This window comes from Megascapheus bottae, chromosome 4 (assembly GCF_031878675.1).
Source record: "Megascapheus bottae isolate mThoBot1 chromosome 4, mThoBot2.hap1, whole genome shotgun sequence".
In the NCBI taxonomy this organism is placed as follows: domain Eukaryota; kingdom Metazoa; phylum Chordata; class Mammalia; order Rodentia; family Geomyidae; genus Megascapheus; species Megascapheus bottae.
The window spans coordinates 77,816,549-77,839,781 of NC_143512.1; the positions used below are offsets into that span (position 1 = coordinate 77,816,549).

A 23,233-nucleotide genomic window follows, 5' to 3' on the forward strand; every position below is an offset into this window, starting at 1 on the left:
CTCAGGAATTACATTCCAAGGACATTTTGTGTCTTCCAGCTATCCTTCCACCCGATCTTTGTCACTTTAAAACCCTGCCCAGGAGTGGAATGATTTCCTCTCATAATGACCTGGTCCTCCTTACAGTCTCACCTTAATAAAGCCAAGTAAACACTCAAGATACCTCTGGGTACCACCAGGTTCTCATGGAGGGAAATATAGTTCCAGATCTTTAATTCAGAGTCTCAAGCTATGTGCTTACATCTCTTTTCTTATGATTGCTTTGCTTATTTTCCAGACATTGTCATCATTTCTGGTGTGAGTAGTGGAAGCTATTTGATTGGAAGGAAATGACCTCCTGCTCCCCTGGTAAGAGAACCAATAGGCATTCTACAGTAGATTCGTTTTCTTTTTTCTTTTTCTTTTTGTCAGTCCTGGGGCTTGAACTCTGGGAATGGGCGTTGTTGAGCTATTCGGCTCAACACTAGTGCTCTACTACTTGAGCTACAGCACCACTTCTGGTCTTCTGGTGGTTAATTGGAGATAAGAGTCTCATGGACTTTCATACCCTGACTAGCTCTGAACTGCGAGCCTTAAATCTCAGCCTCCTGAGTAGCTAGGATTACAAGGATGAACCACTGGCACCTGATAGATTTGTTTTCTTGAATGCTATTGAAGATCCTAAGGCAATGCTAGGAATCAAAATGAACTTGGAGTCTACAGTAAGCAGATAGACTTTTCCACTGAGCATTGCAAATTCCCTTCTCTCCTCTCCCCACCCCCTGCTTCTGCTGTTGCTTCCTCCCTTTTCCTTTCTCCTTCACCTGGGGACTGAACTCAGGGCCTCACACTTCCCAAAGAGTTGAACTCCATCCCCACAGAAATCTTTTTTCTAGTGTGGCAATTTTTTGGGGGGGTCATGGAGCTTGAACTCGGTCTGGGCTCTGTCCCTGAGCTCTTCAGCTCAAGGCTACCACCCTACCCCTGGGCCTGGGCATTGTCCCTGAGCGTTTTGGCTCAAGGCTATTCCCCTACCCTTGAGCCAAGCCCCATTTCCTGTTTTCTAGAGGTTAACTGGAGTTAAGAGTCTCAGGTCCTTTTGTGCCTGGGCTGGCTTTGAACCTTGATTCTCAGATCTCAGCCTCCTGAGTAGCTAGGATTATAAGTGTAAGCCACCACACCTGCTAGTGTGTAGTGTGGCAATTCTTCTTCTTCTTCTTCTTCTTCTTCTTCTTCTTCTTCTTCTTCTTCTTCTTCTTCTTCTTCTTCTTCTTCTTCCCCTCCCCCTCCTCCTCCCTCCCCTCTTCCTCCTCCCTCCTCTCCCCCCTCCTCTTCCTCATCCCTCCTCTCCCCCCCTCCTCTTCCTCTTCCTCCTCTTCCTCCTCCTCCTCCTCCTCCTCCTCCTCCTCCTCCTCCTCCTCCTCCTCCTCCTCCTCCTCCTCCTCCTCCTCCTTCTTCTTCTTCTTCTTCTTCTTCTTCTTCTTCTTCTTCTTCTTCTGCCAGTCCTGGGCTTGAGCTCAGGGCCTAAGCACTGTCCTTGGACTTTCTCAAGGCTAGACTTCTATCACTTAAGCCTCAGCACCACTTCCAGCTTTTTTCTATGTATGTGGTACTGAGGAATGGAATCCGGGTCTTCGTGCATCCTAGGCAAGCACTCTACCACTAGGCTAAACTCCCAGCCCAACTGTGGCAATTTTTTAAGCAAACATTTAAGGGTATTAACTTAATCACAGAAGTAATACACACAATGCAAACACAAGTGTAAAATATAAAGTTGTAGTGTCCTCACTGAGATTGCCCTACAGAGCCACTGTACCCGCAAAGAAAACGAACTAATTTCCACAGGTCTGCCATTTGGCTTACAGTTTAAGAGGTTTACAGATAATATTATGTTCAGGTAAGTCTAAAGCCTGTAATTCCCCCTCTCAGCAAAGCACAGCATACTCCAAATTCTAAGCCAGGGTGGGTCCAAAAGGAAGCTGGGGTGTGGATGAGGTTTTCTCTGTAAGCAATGGCTCAGACACACTGGAGTTTTCCAGGGCAGCCTGTAGCTCACTGATCCATAAAGCACGGGGAAGGAGGGCTCAGGCCTGTGTGTTCATTTGTCAAGGCTCTGCTGGAGCTGGGCTTGAAATAGGCCTCTGTGTAAAGCCCAAGGAGATGGTGAAAAGTGACAGCCCTGGCTAAGACTGACATGCTGTCAGAGACAGAAAGAAGAGTGCCTGGGACCCCAAGGACAGAGAACTCTATGTCCACTCCTGGTCTCCACATGGCTGAGCTTGTTCTGGTCTTACACTGACCTGCCATGGGAAGGAGGAGGAGGCCAGAAGGAACTGGAGTCATAGCAGGGGCTGGCATAGAGGCCCCCAGGGGCAAGTTATGGGACCGGAGGAGAGGAAATTCTTTGGCCTGGAGTTCTGGTGGCTGTGTGACCACAGGGTGCTTATCAGTCTTGCAGTGCTTATGGGGAAAGAAGCCACTGTTCCCAGGGCCAAGATGACTTGGACAAAAAGGAGTGATGGAAGAGTGACAGCTGCCAATCAAGTCACTGGGTTAATCACTCTCATCAACCCTTCACAGGTTTGAAGTACAAACCATTATGCTGGGCACCACCTGTAATCCTAGCTACTCAGGAGGCTGACATTTGAAGATCTCAGTTCAAAGCCAGCCTCGGCAGGAAAGCCTATGAGACCCTTATCTCCAATAAACCACTCAGAAAAACCTGGAAGTGATGGATGCTGTGGCTCAAGTGTTAGGGCACTATCCTTGCTTGACACACAGGCTCAGGGACTGCATCCAGGCTCAGAGTGCAAGCCCCAGGACCAGAAAAAAAAGGTCTGTTTTTAAAAGCTTTGTTTTGGGAGTTGTAGTTGGAGGCATTGGCAAAGACAGAAAGGGCAGGCAAAGACAGAACCCAAAGGCCAAGCTCTCTGAATGGTGTAATCTCAGATGTCCTATAGATGGAACACTCTGGTGTGTCTGCAGAGCTTAAACCCTCTGGGAGCATTTACTGCATAGGAAGTTCTGGGTTGGAAATGAGTGAGACAGGTGAGACTTGTCCTCCCAGAACTTACCATCTTGGAGAAAAGTCAGTCAGAAAACAAATAACCACAGATGTACAGTTAATGTACAGAAATGTAAAGCAGCAAAGGTGCAACACACATGCAGCCTGTGAGAGGTTGAGGGCTGCTTCTAGGAGGACAGGGAGGCTTTGCTTCCAAGACATCTCACCTGATGACAGAGGGTAGGAGGCCTGGAGGTCCAGAGTGTCTGGGTAGCGAGGGCCTCACGTGCAACGGCCCTATGAGAGAAGATGGCAGCCTGCGAGAGCCAAGCAGTCTAAGTGTTCAGATGGAAGAGAGGATGCCAGTGGGGAAGAAGACACAAGGTAGCACCCCGTCCTACAGGAGCCAGTTCATGGCAGGTGCTGGACACGGAGTGCATAGCATGGCATGAGAGGCTCCCCTGGGGTTTCAGGAGGGAGGCATGTGATCTGGCCTCTGTGTTCTGCACTGACAGAGCCACATGGGTAACAAATGGTACAAATACAGAAGTGGACCTAAGGGTCCAGTTAGGAGCTCTCTGTGGGGACTTGAGTGAAGTGGGCAGGGGCTGACGAGTCATTCTGAAGGGCCTGGATGGAACGTAGAAGGGAGGAGAAAGAGAGGATCAACAATGGCTCTGGACTACTGTTTAGAAGCATACAGATGAATGTTAGGTCTGGGGGAGACAGGCGAGCTGTGCTTTGAAGTATGCACAGAATTACCCAGGGGCCTGTGCTGGTGGTCAGGGCAGAAGTGCTGTGACACAGATGCCACCACTGGCTGAAAATGGCCTCCTGAAAGTCATGTGTAGCCTGATCCTGCAACCTGCACTAGTCAGTCATTCTTTCTGGCAAAAAAAGAGCGTTTGAAGATGTAATTAAGGATATTATAGAGAGATTATCTTGGATTATGCAGGAAAGTGCTAAATATTCTTAGGAAAGTGAGGAGGAGGGAGATTTGACACAGAAGAACAGCAGCATGGAGGTAGAATAAATGAAGATTTGAAGGTTCGGGCCCTGAAAACCAAACTCATGTGGCCACAGGGATGCCAACTATCAGCAGAGACTGGAAGAAGAAAAGATTGGATTCTCTCAGCCTCCAGAGGCAGAGGGGAGAGTGTCAGACAGCCCTTTACCTTCTTCCTAGTCATACTGATTTGTGGACTGTTATCCTCCAGAATCAGAGAGGATTTTCTTCTGTTTTAAGCCACCAAGGTTTGTGATTTTTAACAACAAAGGACTGAAATCAACTGAGGTCCCCGAGGGAGGGATGGATCTCCGAAGCTTGTCCGAGAAGATGGCCCAATGATCTGCTGTCTCCTACTGACGAGGACCACAGAAGTGGCCAAAAGAACACAGGACAGTCCATGAAGGGAAGTCAAATCAGTACCTGCACCTGTACCTGTCAATGCCCCTCCCAGTTCCTCTTTGGTCCACACACTTGGGAAAGGTAATCAAGGCTTGGCTTTTGGTGAGGTGAGCCCATGGAGACAACTCCTAGCATGGGAGAAGCCCGGTGCTAGGGAGTAATTTGCATGTTTGCAAAAACATTGATGCTTTGCATCTTTTCTCTCTTGGCATAAGCAATATAAAGTAAATATGAAAATCCTATCTTAACAATGTGGCCATCTACACAGTTCTCATATTTATCTAAAGGGTGTGTCTGGAAGCCCCCTTTAGCTCACTTATTCTGTCCTGGTCCTGCTTAAATGCATTAACAGGAGATAAATGCAGTCCTAAAGTAATTGTTGGATAGCATAAAACTGAGCAAGAGGCTTGTAGGTTCTAACTATAAGAGCAGAGATGTATATGTTTTCTAGAACACTGATATAAGTTATCTAGCAGTATTGATGAATGGGATGCTTTGTCTTGAAGTTTCTGTTTTTCTTAGTACCAGCAATTCATGATAAATGGAATAATTGGTTCAAAAGTTTCTACTTTCTGGTCAGGAGCTTGGCCTAGTGATAGAGCATGCACAAAGACCTGGGTTCAATTCCTTAGTACCACATACATAGAAAAGCTGTAAGTGGTAGAACTCTAGCCTTGAGAAAGCCCAAGGACAGTGCTCAGGCCCTGAGTTCAAGCCCCAGGACTGGAAAAAATAGTTTCTACTTTCCTTAAACTTTCACCTTTCATACCCTGTGGCAGGGAGAACTGGAAAGGCTCTAGGAAAGCCAGCAGTCCTGGAGAGAAGGATGAGAGCCACAGGCTGAATGATAAACCTCTAAGGTTTTTGAATTGTAAATAAGAAATCGCCAGTGCAAGGAGATGCCCGAAAAGCAAATGCTATGCTGACTCATATGAAAGTTGCACCTGCCTCACCCAACCGGAGGACTGGAGCAATTCCAAAGTCACCGCCTGGAGACCCTGACCGCCCTTGAAGACCCAGCTCCTTTTGTCTCTGAACCTCTGCTACATCATTCCAGTAATTATTTGTCTCAGCTTTTTGCCTCTCCCTCTATGCAGCCTTTTCCTGCCTTGCTATAGCAACCTGCACACCCTGTACACAGTGCCAAGAGCCATGGCACTCGGCAGTCTGTTCTGCCCACCCTCCCTATCATTTTATGTATATTTTGGTCTGGGTGGTGCAAAGGAGTAGACTAGTAGCACTGCTGGTTAAGAATGACTTCAAAAAAAAAGTCCACAACAGGATATAAAATGGAGAACTATGCAACGGGCTTACCTTTTCACTGTCAGAGGTATGTAGTTCTCCACTCTGAAGGGTGGCAGGAGCCTGCCTGGAGGTGCATAATGGTGGGCATGGGCGCGTGCACCAGTCACCCCGGTGACAAGAAGAGCAAACAGGATCACAGCCCAGCCCAGCCCAGCCACAAAGCGAGACCTTATCTTGAAAATAACCAATGCAAAAAGGGACAGACTGGCAGAGTGGGTTGGGTGATAGGGCATCAAATCCCAGTACTACCAAAACCCAAAACTATATGCACTCAAACCACATCTCGAAAACTTGAATGTGATATGGTGTGGTGGTAGATACCTCTAATTTGGCACTTGGGAGGTAGAGGAAGAACGATTTTGAGTTTGAGGCCAACTTGGACAATCTAGCCAGCAAGAGCTGGCTAGATAAAAGTTCCTAGACTCAATACTTGAAGCTTGATCTATAAAATGAAACTCTAAAAAGTTACTATAGGGCCAGAAGCGTAGGTTAGTGGTAGAGTACTCGCCTAGTAGCTTAGCATACATGAAGCCTTTAGTTTAATTCCTTGGTACCAGAAAAAGCTGAAAGTGGCGCTGTTGCTCATGTGGCAGAGCACTAGCCTTGAGCAAAAAGTATCCAAGGACCGTGTCCAGGCCCTGAGTTCAAGCCCCAGGTCTGGCATAAAAAGGTGGGGGGTAAGGGGAATTTATAGAAGGGGAGAAGTACTTACAAAGTGCCTTTTCAAAAGCTCAAACACAAAGCAATCCAAGAAAACTAATACAGTATGAGGCTAAATGAAAGGCCCTTTAGGACATAGAAATAAAAGCCATATAATGAGTGATTGTTGTCCTTAATGTACTATGTTATCTCTCATCTCTTTTGCGGTCCTTTGGTTATGTCATATTGTTACAGTATCTCACTTTGTTATCTAATATATTGGATATATTTGTATTTGGTTATTTGAAATTGGATAGAGAAGGGGGGAAAACAAGATGAGGGGTGGGTGTGGGGGGGAGGGAAATGGGGACCAAGACATGAGAAAGGGCATCAATGTATGTGAATTAATGCCCCTTCTATCTGGCGAATATAATGTAACCCTTCTATTAATTACAATAAAAATATATGAAAAAAAGACATAAAGAAGCAGTTCACTAAGAGGATATACAAAAATATAGTTACTAGGGAAAAAATAAGTAAAATCACATTGTCACCAGGCCATGGTTCATGTCTGTAATCCTTGATACTCAGGAGGCTGAGGTCTGAGGATCACGGTTTGAAGCCAGGCTGAGCTGGAAAATTCATAAAACTTAATCACACACACACAAAAACCCACTGGAAATGGAGCTATGGCTCACATAAGAAGACTCATAGATAGTACCCAGGCCCTAAGTTCAAGCCTCAAGACTGGCCCAAACAACACCACGCCCCCCCCCAAAAAAAAACTGCATTAGTGTCATGCCTTAGTCAAAATGACCAAATATTAAAAAAGGAAAACAGTGGCACCACCAATGCTGGTGAGACAGAGAGGTACTGGAGGACTCACAGTCTGGCTATCCTTAAGATGTTCACCTCTTATAGGATCTGTAAATTCAGAGATGAAAATGTCCATACAAAGACGTGTACCCATTTCACTGAAGCCAACAGCTAGAAAAACCTCAGGGATCCAAAATGGTTACATCACTGTGTCTCTCATCTGGGCTACTAGTCCGTGACAGAAAATAAATGACAAAGTCTCACTTAGGCAGATCAGGTTGGCCTCCAGCTATGATTCTCCTTCTCAGCCTCTCAAGTACTGAGATTCCAGGCATATACCACCCTACCCAATAAAATATCTTTTTGATTACTTGCCCCCCTCACTGAAATTTATAGTGACATGCAGAATGTAAAAACCATTGTGGTATTTGGGGGTATTTATAGGCCCAGATTCATCATCCAAACACTTCAGATTCCTCCAGGCCCCATGTTGTGCTTTGGGCAAACAGCAGGCTTGAATCCTGGCTCTCCCCAGTTCTGTTGTATAGCCCTGGGGTGCAGGAGGGCTGCACCTCGAAGAGCTGGATTCCCAGGTCAGGCTAGAAACTTGGGACATGTATTATCCTTCCACACTGGTCTCTGCTCAGGATTTCAGCAAATTGGTGCTGGGGCTTGAACTCAGGGCCTGGGGGGCAGTCCCTTAGCTTTTTCGCTGGACTGGCACTCTACAACTTGAGCAACACTTCCAATTCTGACTTTTTGCTGGTTAATTGGAGATGAAGTTTCAGACTTGTCTGCCTGGGATGGTATCGCTCCATGATCCTCAGCTGTCAACCTCCTGAGTAGCTAGGAGTGTAGGCATGAGCCCCCAGCACCCAGCTGGAGACCTGGTCTGCATGGAGTGCTGTCGCCATCCCATGTGAAAGGAAGAATCAAGACACGAGAGGTGATGCTGGTCCCCAGGGATCAACGGCCTCCTGGCAGCAGTGGGGCTGGAGAGCTGCAAAGTCCTGCCAATGGCAGACTGAGCACTGGGCACCCTTTCAAGTGGGGATGGAATCCCCAGGACTCGTCCACAGGAGCGGGATTACTTGTAACATGATGACTGAACCGAAGTCATTTATCTTCTTGAATATAGGAACATATTAACCTTGCTTTTCGGAGGCTAGGGCACAACTCTTCCCTCAACTCCAACTCCATAGTGGGGTGCTTTAAATCAAGTGGAGCTGCAGCCTTGCTGTAGGCAGCTGACATTCTTGTTCCACACCAGTGTCTTGGAAGCTCTTTCTGAGAATCCATCTTTAGGACGTAGAACGGCTCCTGCTACTAGCCAGACACAGCAGATTCCCACACCAGGGCATTCTGACCCTCCCGCCACGAGGGGACTCTGCTGGCCTCTACCTGAGGATCTGTTTCAGATGCAACGGTGATTATATGAAATAAAAGGCCTAACACAAAAATCAGGCAAATATGTTTAATTTTTTAAAATAACTGATGGTAAAATAAAATATTTACATCACATCATACTGTGTAAACATGTAAAGTCTCTGTACAAAGAAATATACATGCAAAATAATGTAAAAAATTAACCGAAATAAAAGAACCAATACACAAATGAAAGTTATGAGGTTATGGATACACATCCAGTTTTTGAATCCAATTTCTTTTAAAAAGCTTCTGTACAATTTTACAAGAAGAAACAAACAAACAAAAACCCAACAAAAGAATAAATAAAATACATTGGAAGCTGTGAAGCTTGATCATGCCAGTTTATGGCTCAAGACCCAGATGTCTAGCTGGCTTGGGAAGCAGGCTGGTGTCTTATTTTATTGTATTACCGTATTTCACACAAAGATACAAAGACATCCAGAACAATTCAAACATGCCAGAAACCAGCGTCTGTGATCCCCGTCCTCTCCACACCAGCATGGATTCTGCCACAGTGACACGGGCATTAGGTACCAGCCTCAGGGTGGCCAGTGCTAAATTGGCTTTAATTCAAAATCCAGCCAAGTTTTGTACAGAAAGTTGAATGTCAAAAAGTTTAAAAAGTAGTAAATGTTCAGACTGATTTTGGGAAAAATAATACTTTGGCATTCTGAATAATAGCATAATAAATTTAAAAAAAATTACCCTATTATCCAGGTTTTTATTCAGAGTATGAAATCACCTTTTACAGTTTTCAAAACTGACAAATTTCACGAAGAGTTAGGTTTCTCTGAAGTGATGGCACAGAGCTACACCCCTCCCCCCAACACACACACAAAACCATAAAGCTCACTGTACGAAGTATGTGCTTTTTCTATATATTTATTACAGATACAACGGAGGTCTTCATAAATAGTTGCATAAAATGTTAAAGCCACAACATTGCACATGATATGAAATAAAACCAAAAAACTCCCAACGAGTGCATTTACAGTATTTTCATCTGACTGTATACCGCTCAACAATCCATCTGATTGATGGCTTGGGGTTGGGATGGGATGCGGGTAGTGGTGCTGGACCGAACCTGATGTCTTCACTGAATGTCAGACCCTTGGGCCTCAAGGCAGGCCCGGGTGCCGGGTTGGGGACGGGAGGGGGAATGACAGACCGAAGGCAGGAACAGTCTTATATACAAGTAAGGCCTACATTTCATCAGAGCAAAACAATTCATTCTATTTTATGCAAAAGTTGAGGTTGAAATGCACACTTCAGAAGCCAAGTCGGGTGTGTCTGGTAAGACACACAGCCACAAGGCATCTGGAGAAGGTCAGTGCCAGGCAGGTGCTGAGGGCTGGCTGAAGGAGGCCACGAGTGCAGCGTCTACCTGGGCAAGTCTTCCCCAGAATGTACAGTGTCTTTGTTTTGTTCATTAACGCCAGTGGTCGAACACAGGCATCGTGTTTCCTTGAACAAATCTTCAAAATGTTTAAATTTGCAAAATTCTATCCATGTTCATTTAAAAAAGTATCTTAATTTTTTTTTTTTTTGCAGAAACCTGAATAAAACACTGTGATACAGCAATGCGATCTCTGCCTTTGCAGAGGTCACTGAAGTCCCTCCACCCCAGCGCAGCTCACTGAGAGCGCAGCGTCACACGATGAACTGAACGTCGGCAGCCAGTACTTAGGTTTGATTGTTTTTCTCTTCAAAATTCAAATTAGTTGATTGGCAGGTGAAAGAGAATGAGAAAGAACTTCAAGATAGGTCAAACTCTAGGCAGAAGCCTGCTCTGTAAGAAGTTTTTAATGCTACGAATAGGTCGAACATCATTCTGGTGTTTGCGCCGCTCAATGAAGGAGGTCAGTCTGGACGTATCGAGGACGCCCGAGCCTTTGCCATTGCCGGTGCCCGCCTGCAGCCACTGCTCCTGCAGGGCCAGTGCAGCCGAGGGACGCTTGGCTGGGTCCTCCTGCAGGAGGAAGCACACGAACTCCTTGGCCTTCTGGCTAACCCCTTTAAAGTAGTCCTCGGGGAAGCTAAAGTCTAATCGGCAAATGTTCAGGCAGGTCTCTTCCACGCTGTCGTCTAGGAAGGGGGACACGCCGCTGAGAAGCACATAGGTGAGCACTCCAACACTCCATGTGTCTGAGGTCAGGGAAACAGGATTCCCAAGGATGATTTCAGGGGCTGCGAACTCTGGGTTCCCCAGTAACTGGTGGATGTAGTAGGTCGTGTTGAGCTGGACAGCATCTCCAAAGTCGGCCAGCTTAATTGTGGGCTTGGCTAAACTCTGATCCACCAGGATATTCTCAGGCTAGAACACAGGATAACACAAGCATCATTTCCAAGTAAACGCAAGCCTGCTGTGGACTGTCAGGCTGCTCTGAAGTCACAAGAACGAACACAGCATGTGCCAGGCAGGAGCAGCCCTCTCCACAGGGAGGAGGAAAAAGAGATCGAGGGGCTGTGGGCCAGCCCAGCTGAGGGGCCATGGACCAGGCCAGCGCAGGGCAGCTCTGGACTGTGAGTCACAGTGCTGAGGGTTTAGTTTCCTTCTATGCTAAGAGCAACATTTTCTTCCTCTTTGTAGCATTTCACTGAACTAGGTGCCATACTAACTCAGCAGAACTCACAAGAACTTTCCAAAAGTCTCATGACAAGCTACAAGACTTAAATGAACCAGTGTTTCAACCGCCTTCCACTCCCCGCCATGTCTACCCAGCCCCAGGGCTCAGGCCTCACTTCAGAGGACCAACCAGGCTGGCAACTGGTTGTTGGTCTGAACCGTCCTTGTCTAGCCCCTGGTCCACTAACCTTTAGGTCCAGGTGTGCTATCCTGCAGTTGTGAAGGTATCGGACAGCTTCCAGAACCTCCCCCAGGTGTGCTCTGATCTTCCCTTCGGTGAGGCTTCCCCATCGTACCACACAGTCCAGGAGGCGACCCTGGTCAGCCCTACAGAAGGAGGCAGGTGGAGGCGAGGCTGTCATGATGTGCTTCAACTGCCAGACCTGTGCAGCTCAGTGAGGGGTCGACACCTGGCCTTGGCCCTCCCTCAGTATGTCAGGCATCACTTGACAGGGAGGGTGAGTTTCCACACTCTCACTGTGAAAATGCAAGTGGGAACAAGGATCTTGGCCATCAAGGAAAGCGGGTGGGGAAGAGTGGCCGACAGATGCCAACCCTCCCCCTCCTGTTGTCCATAGGATGAAAGGATGTGGCAAACTGCTGGATGGCACCTGGCACACAGCAGATATTCTGTATGTGACGATATAGGTAAGAAAGGGACACACTGCCTGCCCAAGCCTTGGTCTCCTCATCTGTAAAGAGGCTGGATGAAACAATGTGTCCTGAGATGGCAAGATGATGTAGTAAAGAGTCACATAGAGCCATATAGGAAGTGCTTAGTGTTCCAAATTTTCCTACTTTAATTAAAAACACATACCACAAACACACACACACACACACACACACACAACTTGGCATTATGTTCACTCAACTGCATTCTATTACTTTAGTTAGGCTTCTAGCCTTACAATTTGCTGGTTATTTTGGAGATGATATTTTGCAGACGTTTTTGCTTGGGCTGGCCTTGAACTGTAATCCTCTAGCTTTCAACCTCCTGAGAAGCTGGGATTACAGGTATGGCCAAGAGCAAGGAAGTGAATTCATTTTTAATGCTAAAAAAAGTATCATCCATGTGCTTGGAATAAAAGCTTTCTATCAATTCACTTTATTCTTAACACTCTCTGAAAAAGGGCATCTTTTGCTGCCCTCATATTAGAGGTGAGAAAACAGATGCAAGAAAAAGTACAGAATGGCCCACAAGTCCCATATATGGGACTCTCTGGGTCAAGGACCCAGTTTTTCAGGTCCTGTCCCTGAGATGGTAAACACATCACACGGCAAAAGGGAAACCCAGCAGTTTGCATGAAGAACAAGCCAGCTGGCCCAGGCCTGCCAGCTGGGTTTCTTGTTCAGTGCTCTCTCATTGGCTCATGGAAACTTCTGTGGATAGCTGTCCTGCAGATATACTGAGCCAATGCTCATGGAAAGCCAGACCAGGGCCCTTGTGTGCCCTTGTGTGTGTGTGTGGGGGGTAAGTCCTGCAGCTTCAACTCAGGGCCTGAACACTGTCTTTGGGCTTTTTCCTTATGGCTGGGGCTTTTCTATATATGTAGTACATGGAACTGAGGAATTGAACCTAGGTCTTTGTGCATGCCTCTGCCACTAGGCTAAACTTCTGGACCCACATCTGCTGTGCCTTTTCCCCAGGGATTTTAACAAGCACTGTTATTCAGATCCTTGAGATGTCTCAGTCTCTTCAGTCTCTGATCTAAAGCTGTTACTTTTCTCTTTTTTTTCCCCCACTATGCCAGGATAAGGCGCAGTACCCTACCATATGCTCATCCTGAGCTACTTCCTTTCATTTTTTTTTTTCTTGAAAACTATGTGGTTTGACCTCACCCTATACTATTGACAGAATTAATGTTAATAATATTGTTACTAACTTCATAACATAGTCTTATCAGTTATAGGTCACCAGTCTTCATATATATTACTGTTTGGCAAAAGGCAGCACAGACTACCAATCCTACTCTCTCCACAGAACAAGAGATAGAGATTTTCCCAATGGTGTGCTAGAGGTATGGCTCAACTGGTAGAGTACCTGCCTAGCAAATGTGAAGCTGAGTTTAAATCTCTGATGGATCACACCTATAATCCTAGCTATTCAGGAGGCTGAGATCTGAGGACTGTAGTTTAAAGCCAGCCAAACAAGAACGCCAGTGGGACTGTTCCAATTTACCACGAGAAAACTGGAAGTGGAACTGTGGCTCAAAGTGGTTGAACGCTAGCCTTGAGCAAACAAGCTCAGGGACAGCACTCTAGAGTATTCAAGCCTCACGACTAACAAAAAGCCAAAATGAAACAAAACAATAAAACCCCAAACAACCCCTTCCCCTTAAATGCCTCCCCCCACAAAAAACTTTTAGCATCTTTCCTCAGAGAAGAAATAAAATCAATAAAAGTGCTTGGAATTGAGGCGGAGGACTACGGGGCAAAGCAAGTCAGATGTACGCACATCTCCAAAACCAAGACGTAACTGGTGGGAGTCTCGAAGGTGTCAAGGAGGCCAACAAGGAGGGGGTGCTGGAGGTTCTGCAGGATGCCGAGCTCATGGGTGACCTGGTCACGCTTCATTAACTTCTTGTTCACAAACTTTGTGGCCACTGCTCGTTTTGTTCCTTTCTGATCACATTTCTTAACAACAGCAAATCTGCCTCTGTAAAATATATAAAAATCACCTTCACAGAACTCTGAAGAATGCTAAGTAGATAAGACTTATTTATGGACTGGATACAGGGAGAGTTCCATGGATCCTGCCCCAATTCCAATCCAGTCCACACTGTGGAAGAAGATACAGTGCCGTGAAGTCTCAAATCCTGTGTTTGTTCAAACCCCTGCATGGCCACAGGATCACCTTTCCTCCATTCTAAAGCCCCCATTGCTCATGCCAGGGCTGGGCAGGCCTGATGGCTTTCTGACCACTGAACATGACACAAGTGAAAGCACCAGGGATTCTTGTCAGTCTCTAGTCCCGTTCTTATCATAACTCTCATCATCACATCACAAGACATTGAGTGGCTCAGAGTCTCCTGGGAGCAGCCTTTGCACACTCGAAAAGAACATTTGCAGTTGGCCTGGCCTCGCTTGCTTTGGAGTGCAGGCAAAATGTCCCTGCAGCTCTCAATCAGGGACTCTGGAGCTGCACTCAATACCTACACCAGAGCCTTAGTAGCACTGTATGAGCACTGTGTAAGCACTGGATAAGGTGACCTAAGACATGATTCTCAAGCCTGCTGCCCTATGAGGCTGGGGTCTGGACACTAAGGAAGGTTAGTGAACCCGGTACAGATGAAGACTATGCTTAAACCTGTGACAGGGCCAGCTGAGGTGGTACTCCCACTGGCAAGTGGAGTCTCCTTACCTCCCCGGTTATGGGGCAGCTGCTGCCTGCAGAATACAGATGAAATCAGTTGCTGGTTTCTGAGGTACAAAGGATTTGTAGTTTTTACTTGTGCCATCACGTGAGAAAGTCCAGGGTGGGTGTCTACACAGAAAGAAGCTAGAGTCCTGCGTAGGGTTCCTTGAATCTATGAAGTATGGGGGTGCTGGGTGGCTGAGCTCTACAGAGATGGACAAGCTATCTTAGTTTGGTCTAGGGGATCCTAATAATCGATCTACTTATACAGTAATTGTTTTAAATATACACGCACAGGCTTTTCCAAATGGGCTTCCACAAGACAAATTACACAAGTGCTTGTGTCCTTCCTCCAAACTCTCTCAAGGGCACATCTAGACCGTACTCATATAGAAGCACAGAAGAGAGCCTCATCCATTTCACCCATGGAGAGCCCATGGCATACAAACCTCATTCTCCATGGGAATCAAGCGGAAAATCCCCAGTGTCAAACATCCAGAGGCCCTCACATGTTACTTTCCACACACAAGACACCATTTCCACTGATGGTAACAAATCCACTTAACTTTTATTAACCCAGGGAGTCTGCTTTATATCATACCTGCCGAGCTCGGCCACTTCACTGTAGAAGGAGTCAAAATTGTCCTTCCAGGTCACCATGATCCCATCACTCCCTGGACCTACAAAAAAAAGTGTCTTGGTGAGAAATCACAGACCTGTAGTGCCCACAACAACAGCCATGCAGGGCCTCTGAACATCTTAAATGCAGCTCACTGAAGTAAAGATGTGTTACAGTATAACATATACAATGGATGCTGGGATTTGGCATGTAGCAAGAATGTAAAATATTGCAGAGAAAATTACAAAATATTGATCGCATGTTAGAACCAAGTGGTACAAATATATCAGATTAAAATGTGCTGATAAAATTAACTTTGTTTTAAAAATATGGTATCTAGAAAAAATATAAAAATATCATATATGGCTTTGATTTTGTTACTAATGGGCAGTGTTACTTTAGATAGTTCCCTTTTGTTCACTTGGCTCAAAGCTATGCCTCCTTTTCTTTTCTAAATTTTTTTTTTGTTTCCCTCTGTGCAACCCCATTCAGTGCCAGTTGCCTACAGGCAGAGGCCAGGCAATGGTTCAGGACCACAGCTTGCTCTCGCATGGGACACTATGAAAGACTTAGGGGGACAGGCCTGCCATAAATCCAACCCATGCATGTATGCCTCCTTTTCATAGCCACTAGATATCATGGGAGTGTGACATGATTTTAGAGTTAACAAACAAAAAAAATACACTGCAGACAAGTATAGGATTGGATCATAAAAGTGGCAAATGAAAATGAATGCAGTGTTATATATACGTATAGTACAAAGAAAATAAAGCATTATTTCCAGGTGATCCATTTGCCAGATGACATTAAAAAGCACAGCTTCTATCACAGTCTCAAACTTTCCTCAGATTTTGGACAGTGGTCGCCTGGCCTCAGTACACTTGGTTCTTCTACCATCCTCTCCCATGCCCTGTGGTCCAGCTCAGCTAGAACATTCTCTCATCTCTGTCCTCACCTGAGCTCTTGCCAGGTCTTTCCTTAAACCACATGTTAACTAATTTGTCTTTCAAGGCTTTATGTGGTGAAGCCACTTCCTCTAGCACCTTCCCCATGCCATTCAGGCTGGAAATTATCTCCCCCATGGTAAGAGAGCAGCAGCCTGCTGGGGCTCTGCAAGCTCCTCAGCTGGAGATGCTGCTGCAGGATCCCCTGAGGTCACTACTCGACTGAAAAGAACCTACATGTGACCCAGAGTGGTAGCCTGAGAAGTGCCAGCCTAAGCAACACCCAGAGCCTCAACTCCTCACTGAAGCAGAGGACGTGATGCCTTCATTTCCGTTTCTACACCATCTCTGCACCAGAGAATCTGGTGCATAGTCTTTTTTTTTTTTTCTCCTTGCAATGAAAGGAGCAACTCTTCTTTATTCCTTTCAAATGCTTTGCTGACGTTGAGATTAGTCACTTTGGACTTTCTAACCACACACTTTCTGCCTTGTAGAAGAATTATTGCATGAGTTTTACCTAAAAAGTTAGTGCACCAGGTAATTTTGAAGCATCTATTAAATCTAACTAAGAAATAATGGATTTTTACCTAAAGAACACTTTCCCTTCCTCTATTTTACCTGTAATGGCTGGCATACTCTTCTGTTTTCAGCATTTTAAACATTACCTTTAGGTACTTGTACAAAGGACATGACATTTAATAAAAAGTTTATGGATATAATGCACCTTGATCAGTGTCACCCCCTCCAATATTCTCACCCCCTTTGAACCAGCCTTTTTTTCGGCTGGTCATGGAGCTTGAACTCTGGGCCTGGGTGCTGTCTCTGAGCTCTTCAGCTCAAGGCTACCGCCCTACCCCGTAAGCCACAGTGGCAGGCACTTCCGGTTTTCTAGTGGGTAATTGAAGATAAGAATCTCTTGGTCTTTAGTGCCTGGGCTGGCTTTGAACTGCGATCCTCAGATCTCAGCCTCATGAGTAGCTAGGATTACAGGTGTGAGTCATTGCGCTCTGCTCTTCATTTCTCTGCTCTTCATTTCTTAAAGCAATATTTTATTCAAATATTGAGTACATGCAGAAAAGTGTATCAAACATGTGTCTATTTTGACTACAAATCAGTTCAAGAAACAGCTGGAGAGCGAGGTGCTGGTGGCTCACTCCCGTAATTGTAGCTACTCAAGGCTAAGAGCTGAGAATCACCTTTCAAAGTCAGCTGGGACAGAAAAGTCCCTGTGTGCCTATTCTCTCCAATTACTCACTCCAGAACTGGAAGCGGTGCTGTGGCTCAAGTGAGAGAGCTAGCCTTTAGCACAAAGAAGCTTTGGGACACAGCCCAGTCCCTGAGTTCTAGTCCCAGCTGAAGCCAGAGCCCTTGGTCCCTCCTATTCACAGCTCCACTTAATGAGGGAGACATATTCCCGACTTATCCTCTTCCTACCCTCTTTGAGCCATGGGACTTGCTGAAGTCCAAGGTGACAGGCCAGCACGCTAGCCTCAGAATTGTCTCTTGCAGCTGGGCACTCCTGTAAGCAGTGTTCCTTCAGCTGTGCCCTGCTCTGAGCCAACCACAGGGCACAGCACTGGCTTCCAACTTGTTCAGGAAGACAGCAGGGCCAGAAGGAATTTACACACTGAAACTGGACAGGATAGGTGCCACTAGTGTGACCTGACTGCATTATATCATTAATGTCTGTAAATAAAACTTCTTACAATAGGCAATTTGGAAATAGAGGTCTTAACATCTGCTGTTCTTAATTTTATGGAGTAATTTATTAAAAACAATTTATTAAAAACAATATAACATCTAAGATTAAAAAAAGACAAAGAGCTGGGCCTGAGCATGAAAGTCCCTGAGATTCTTATCTCTAATTAACCATCAGAAAACTGGAAGTTGCACTGTGACTCAAGTGGTGGAGTAATAAACAGCTTTGAGCTGAAGAGCTCAGGGACAGTATCTAGGCCAGAGTTTAAGCCCCATTAGCAACAAAAAAAGAAAATAATCTGTGACTTCTAATTTTCAGATTCCAAATTTTGTTCTTTCTTTTGCCATAATCCAAAAAACAGAACATGTCTTTAATTAGTAAAGTTCAACATCAAGGATTAAAACACAAGATTACCACAGTTCTACTGTTCTAGACAATTCTACTTACTGGCCATATTCAGGCTAAGGTGCTCTAGACCTCATTCATCTTTCAGTTGAGACATTATTTTCCCTGTTGGAAGCAGTTCCTGTACCCAGAGTAGATGAAGGGTGGACAAGAGCTCCCAGCTACCTACCTTGTATTGCCTGTACCTTCTTAGCATCTACCTGCAACAAGCATAACTGCAGGGGTCTATTAGCATGTCCAAGCTGGCTTCTGTACATTTAAACTGAGAGGTCACCAGCTCTCCTGGGTTCTGCCTTCTGGGGGTGCCAGGTTTTCAGGATGAGGTGAGTAGGTACTGTGGGTACCTCCTAACTCAAAGTTTGGGGTACCCAGGAGCCTAGCCCTCCTTGAAGGCTGGCAGGAACCTCCCCACTCCTACTTCTAGCCCCAAGACCTACTGTTAAGGATCTTTTGTGTGTCAGTCCTAGGGTCTGGGCACTGTCCTTCCGTTTCTTTCATTCAAAGCTAGCCCTCTACCACTTGAACCACAACTCCCCATCTGGCTTCTTGGTAGTTTACTGGAGATAAGAGGTTCACAGACTTTCTTGCCCAGGCTGGCTTTGAACCAGATCTCAGATCCGCAGATCTCAGCCTTGTGAATAGCTGGGATTACAGGCATGAGCCCCTGGCGCCCAGACCCCTTCTCTTCTTTTTTACTTATATCCTTGTTTTACTGTGCTCCTGCAAGGTGCTAAGAGGGCCTTTCCCCGTGACACCTGAAACTGGGATTTGTCTTGTTGACTGTACCTCTTCTGGAAGGCGCTCTTTCAACTGGGACCTGGTTTCTATCAGTTAAAGAGACTTCTTGTTCCACATGTCAAACCACTGAAGTGTGAAGCACATAACGGACTTCAGGAGACAGTGCAGAAGAGCCTGCCAGCCTGGGGGACTTACCTAGAACTCTCACACTGGCTGAAGATGAGGTGGACCCCATGTCGTTTACAGCGATGCACGTGTAGATGCCGTCATCTTCTGTGCTCACACCAACAATCTTCAGAGCAGCCTCCCCCAAGTCACTGCCACATGGGAGAGCACATTGGGTACCAGGAAAACTTGTTACCTGGGCACCAGCTCCGATCTCCCCTCCTAAGTTCCCACCACAATTAAGAGCTCAAGAATCATGGTTCATACTTCATGCCCAGGTATCAACTGTGTCATATGGACAGTTCCAGAGTCAATGGTAACTGAGGAATGGACCATGTCAGGCACAGTGAATGGGGTCTTTCTAGTTACCATGTAACAAGATCACTGCATTCCCTTCGAGTGGCTTCCTTACCTGTAGGAGATGCTGTAGTGGCCATCGTTGTTCAAGGTGTTATGTTCGGGGCCCTTCCAGGTGATTGAGGCCTTGGGACGGCCACAGACACGACATCTCAGAACAACTGTCTCCCCTATCTCACACGTGACCTCACTCAATGGGATGACGAATTCTGGGGGAACTGAAAAGGAAAGGAGTTGGTCAACACTAGTCACCTTTGTTCCTTCCCATGTCCTTCCACCCTCACGACCCCCTAATGAATCAGTAAGACTTAAGGTGCTGTCAAAGCCCAGAATGACACAGAAGTCTGCACCTGATGCTATTAAACAGGACCATAGAACTGTGATCACTAAGATACAGTACTCACCGTCATAAATGTAGTTGGGGTTGAGAAGCTGAAATGGAAAAGGCAAACAGGTGTTAACTAAATACCTGAGATACTTTCAGATAGGTTACTAAGGTTCCAGGGCTACAATTCTTGTTCAAAGAACTCAGCATGCTTGTAAGTCAACAGAGCACCTTTCACTGTTGTTAAATGTGTCTGAAAAATGGTGAGCTTTACTTTTCCTGCCCACCAACACACAGGCTATTTAAATCTCTCACCCAACAGGCTAAGTTCAGTTGGGGCTGAATCTCTTCTCAAAGTGGAAGAGACTCTGACCCAGGATGCTTTCAGCTTTTTACTTTTTCTCCAGGCAAAACAGCATGATTTTTAGAGATGAAAGCTAGCTAAACCTGTCCTCAAAAAACTTTGTAAAGTTTATGACCCTGCATGAAACATCTCATCACTTCCCCTTCTGCCTAGGGAGAAACAAGGAAGTCTGAGCCACAGCTTCTTTACATTCTGTTTCCAGAATCCAGGGTTTTTCCCCTGGGAAGGCAGCCGTGTGGGCTGAAGCCAGGTGGGCACCTGGCTCCGGTGACACATACCTCACGTCAACAGTACGGCAGACAAGATGCTAGTGAGACCCTGCAGGACGTTGCTTAGGGGTGGATGCGAGGCAAGGCAGGAGCCCAGCTCTGGTATAGACATGATCCCCCCACCCTGCTTTGCCTTCCTGCCCTCAGAGGGATCTCTTACACACCTTCACAGATACCTTGTTGCTGAGTCCTTCCCGTGATTTCCGGTAACCATTCTCTAACTTGCCTTCCCTTTTGCCGTCTTTGTCCTTTTTCTCAGATTTTTTCCTTAAACGGAGTGCTGTGTGCCAAGATGTTGATTTCCTAGGGAGGAAAAGCACACACTATTTGTGTTACGCCTTGTCAACAATACTGAAAGCACTGAATCTTCAATTCATGCTGTACAGAGGAACTGAACAGCAATCTTCATCAAACAGAACTTCAGAACAATACCTAAGAAACAGGAGATTTTCTTAAAAGAAAATATTAAGAATGTATTAAGAATAAAAAGGGGCATGAAATGGTTAATTTTGCATGCCAACTTGACTGGGCCAGAGTATCCAGATTTCTGGTCAAACATTCGGGTGCTTCTTGGAGGATTCTGGGGTGAGATGAACATTCTTATTTGTGAAGGACATCGCCTCCCTTGATGATGTCAGTGAAGGCATGACTAGAAATAAAAGCCTGGCCTAGCTTGGTTGCAGCTAAGTGGCACAGCACCTGCCTAGTATCCTTGAGAAGCTGAGGTCAAGTTGGAGTACTGCAAAAGCAAAACAAAACAAAAATCAAGCCTCCTTCGCAGGAGGAGGCTCTGTCTCGCTAATGGCAAAGCTGAGCCCTCAAAGTGAGTCTACATATTTCGCTATATACATGGACCCTACTGGTTCTTTTTTCCTAAAGAGCCTTAATGTAAGGTATAGGAATATAATTTGAAGCTGGGTACCAGTAGCTCACTCCTAGCTACTCAAGAGGCTGAGATGTGAGGTTCATGGTTCAAAGCTAGTCTGGACAGGAAAGTCCCTAAGACCCTTATCTCCAATTAATGACAGAAAAAAGCCAGAAATAGTACTGGAGCTCAAACAGTAAAGTGCTAGCCATGAGCAAAAGTAGCTTAGGGATAGAGTCCAGGCCCAGAGTTCAAGGCCTAGGAGTGGCAAAAACAAACAACAAAGCCCAGAGGTTCTTACTGAGACACTGGTGCAGCTATACAGCAGACTCCTGACCTCTGTCTGGTCTTTGTGACATCAAAAGCACAAAGTAAGCCAGGCACAATGGCTCACATTTGTAATCTTAGCTCCTTGAGAGGCAGAGCTAAGGAGGATTGTACTTTGAGGTAAGCCTGAACAAAAAGTGAAGTGCCCATTTCAACCAATAAGTTGGGGCATGAGAGGATGTTTGGTACCAACTCTGTGGGAGGTATAGATCACAGTGTAAGGCTAGTCCCAAATGAAAATGGAGACTTTCTCAAAAAAGAAAGCAAGAAACGTTGGCTTGAGTAGTAGAATCTCTACCTAGCAAGTGTAAGACCCTGAATTCAAACCCTACTTCCTGAAAAAAAGTTACAGAATTCTGTCAACATAGTCCTATTTAGCACAGTTAAGCCTTTTAGGGACATTCAAGGAAGAGAATAGTTTTAAAAATCAGCACTGACATATATAGACAGACAGATAAGTGTCAAACATAACAAAACCATTTCAGTTTGTTTCTTCTTCAGGACGGGGACCCATTATGAATGTTTCCTTGGAACATCCATGACAGTAAGTTAGGGGTGCTTAAAAAGGCTTCTTTCTCCACCCAAGAACTACAGGGACTCCTGCGTCTTGAGAAAAACTTTCAAAATGTAGGTTATCTAAAACGTATGAGGCTAAGTCTGAGGGGCGGAAGAACACTATGCCTTCACCCTGAAGCCAGGGGACCTTTGGAAGCTTTTCCTCACAGTGCTGCATCTTCCTGAGTCTTTCTCCTCCCAGTGCACAGGACCCTGCCCACGGCTGGCTTCACACTGAAAACTCACTTGAGAGTCCCATCAGGGTTCTCCATGATGACTGCACTGGTGTGGCCCAGGACAAAGCCTGGAATCCAGCCCTCGGCTGCAGGGCACTGGTCAGTGGCGGCTCGGAACACCAGAAACATGTTCTGCTGGTTGCTGGCCAGAATTTGAACGACCTCTCCTTGATAGACGTTTATCTCATCCTCCTTCACTGCCGTGTAATCGTGTGTCACCAGCATGGTGGAGATGTTGCTACTGCTGCTACTTTCACTCTGGAGAGGAAAAGATGAGGAAAACAAGGCAGATAGGTACTGAGATGAGATCTGATAGCAGAAGTCTCTGCCCATCAGGGGCTCATCAGACAGGGAGGGCATCAGCTCGCCCAGCACCTGTTTTCCAGTAACCGAAAGCCAAGACCACTCTATAGACAGCATTTAGAAACCACCTTCAAAGTCACTGCAAGGACAACAATTTACTCTGGGAGTCTGATAACCATTTCAGTTCATTTCCTTGTGCTGTCCCAGGAGTGGCCGAGTCATCATGGAGACCCCAGGATGGAGAATGTCCAACCCAAACAGAAAGCTATGAAGTCTACAAACTGCAAGAGGAGCACTTCAGCTCACTGACAGAGCAGATCACAGGAATACACCTCAATCTTTCCAGTGAAACATCTACTGGGAATGCCTATCTCAGAACCACAGGCTGCTGGCCTGCCTAACCTCTTCTCTTCAAAAGGAACAGTGTGGACCTGGAAAGCACATCAACTGCTCTTCTCCTAAGAATAGTTGCTGTCTCTACTATGTCCCTGGTGGGTGATAC

The 23,233-nt window shown here is 45.9% G+C and overlaps 1 protein-coding gene and 1 non-coding gene across 2 annotated transcripts in view; both read right to left on the minus strand.

The window, feature by feature from the left end:
• Positions 1-8,611: 8,611 nt before the first annotated feature.
• The window catches only part of Trio (trio Rho guanine nucleotide exchange factor), a 289,249-nt gene continuing 274,627 nt past the window's right edge, over positions 8,612-23,233 (minus strand). The window contains exons 49-57 of the mRNA XM_090332122.1: positions 22,439-22,686; positions 20,610-20,748; positions 19,892-19,919; positions 19,543-19,705; positions 19,161-19,282; positions 15,162-15,240; positions 13,661-13,861; positions 11,394-11,532; positions 8,612-10,893 (exon numbers count right to left, since the gene is read on the minus strand). Coding sequence (XP_090188248.1) covers positions 10,345-10,893; positions 11,394-11,532; positions 13,661-13,861; positions 15,162-15,240; positions 19,161-19,282; positions 19,543-19,705; positions 19,892-19,919; positions 20,610-20,748; positions 22,439-22,686 — 1,668 coding nt within the window. The 3' untranslated portion in view covers positions 8,612-10,344. The remainder of the gene's footprint in view (positions 10,894-11,393; positions 11,533-13,660; positions 13,862-15,161; positions 15,241-19,160; positions 19,283-19,542; positions 19,706-19,891; positions 19,920-20,609; positions 20,749-22,438; positions 22,687-23,233) is intronic.
• Positions 15,652-15,784, minus strand: LOC150064666 (small nucleolar RNA SNORA42/SNORA80 family). Its single transcript, XR_016535311.1, has one exon. It is a non-coding gene; the product is annotated as a small nucleolar RNA SNORA42/SNORA80 family (small nucleolar RNA).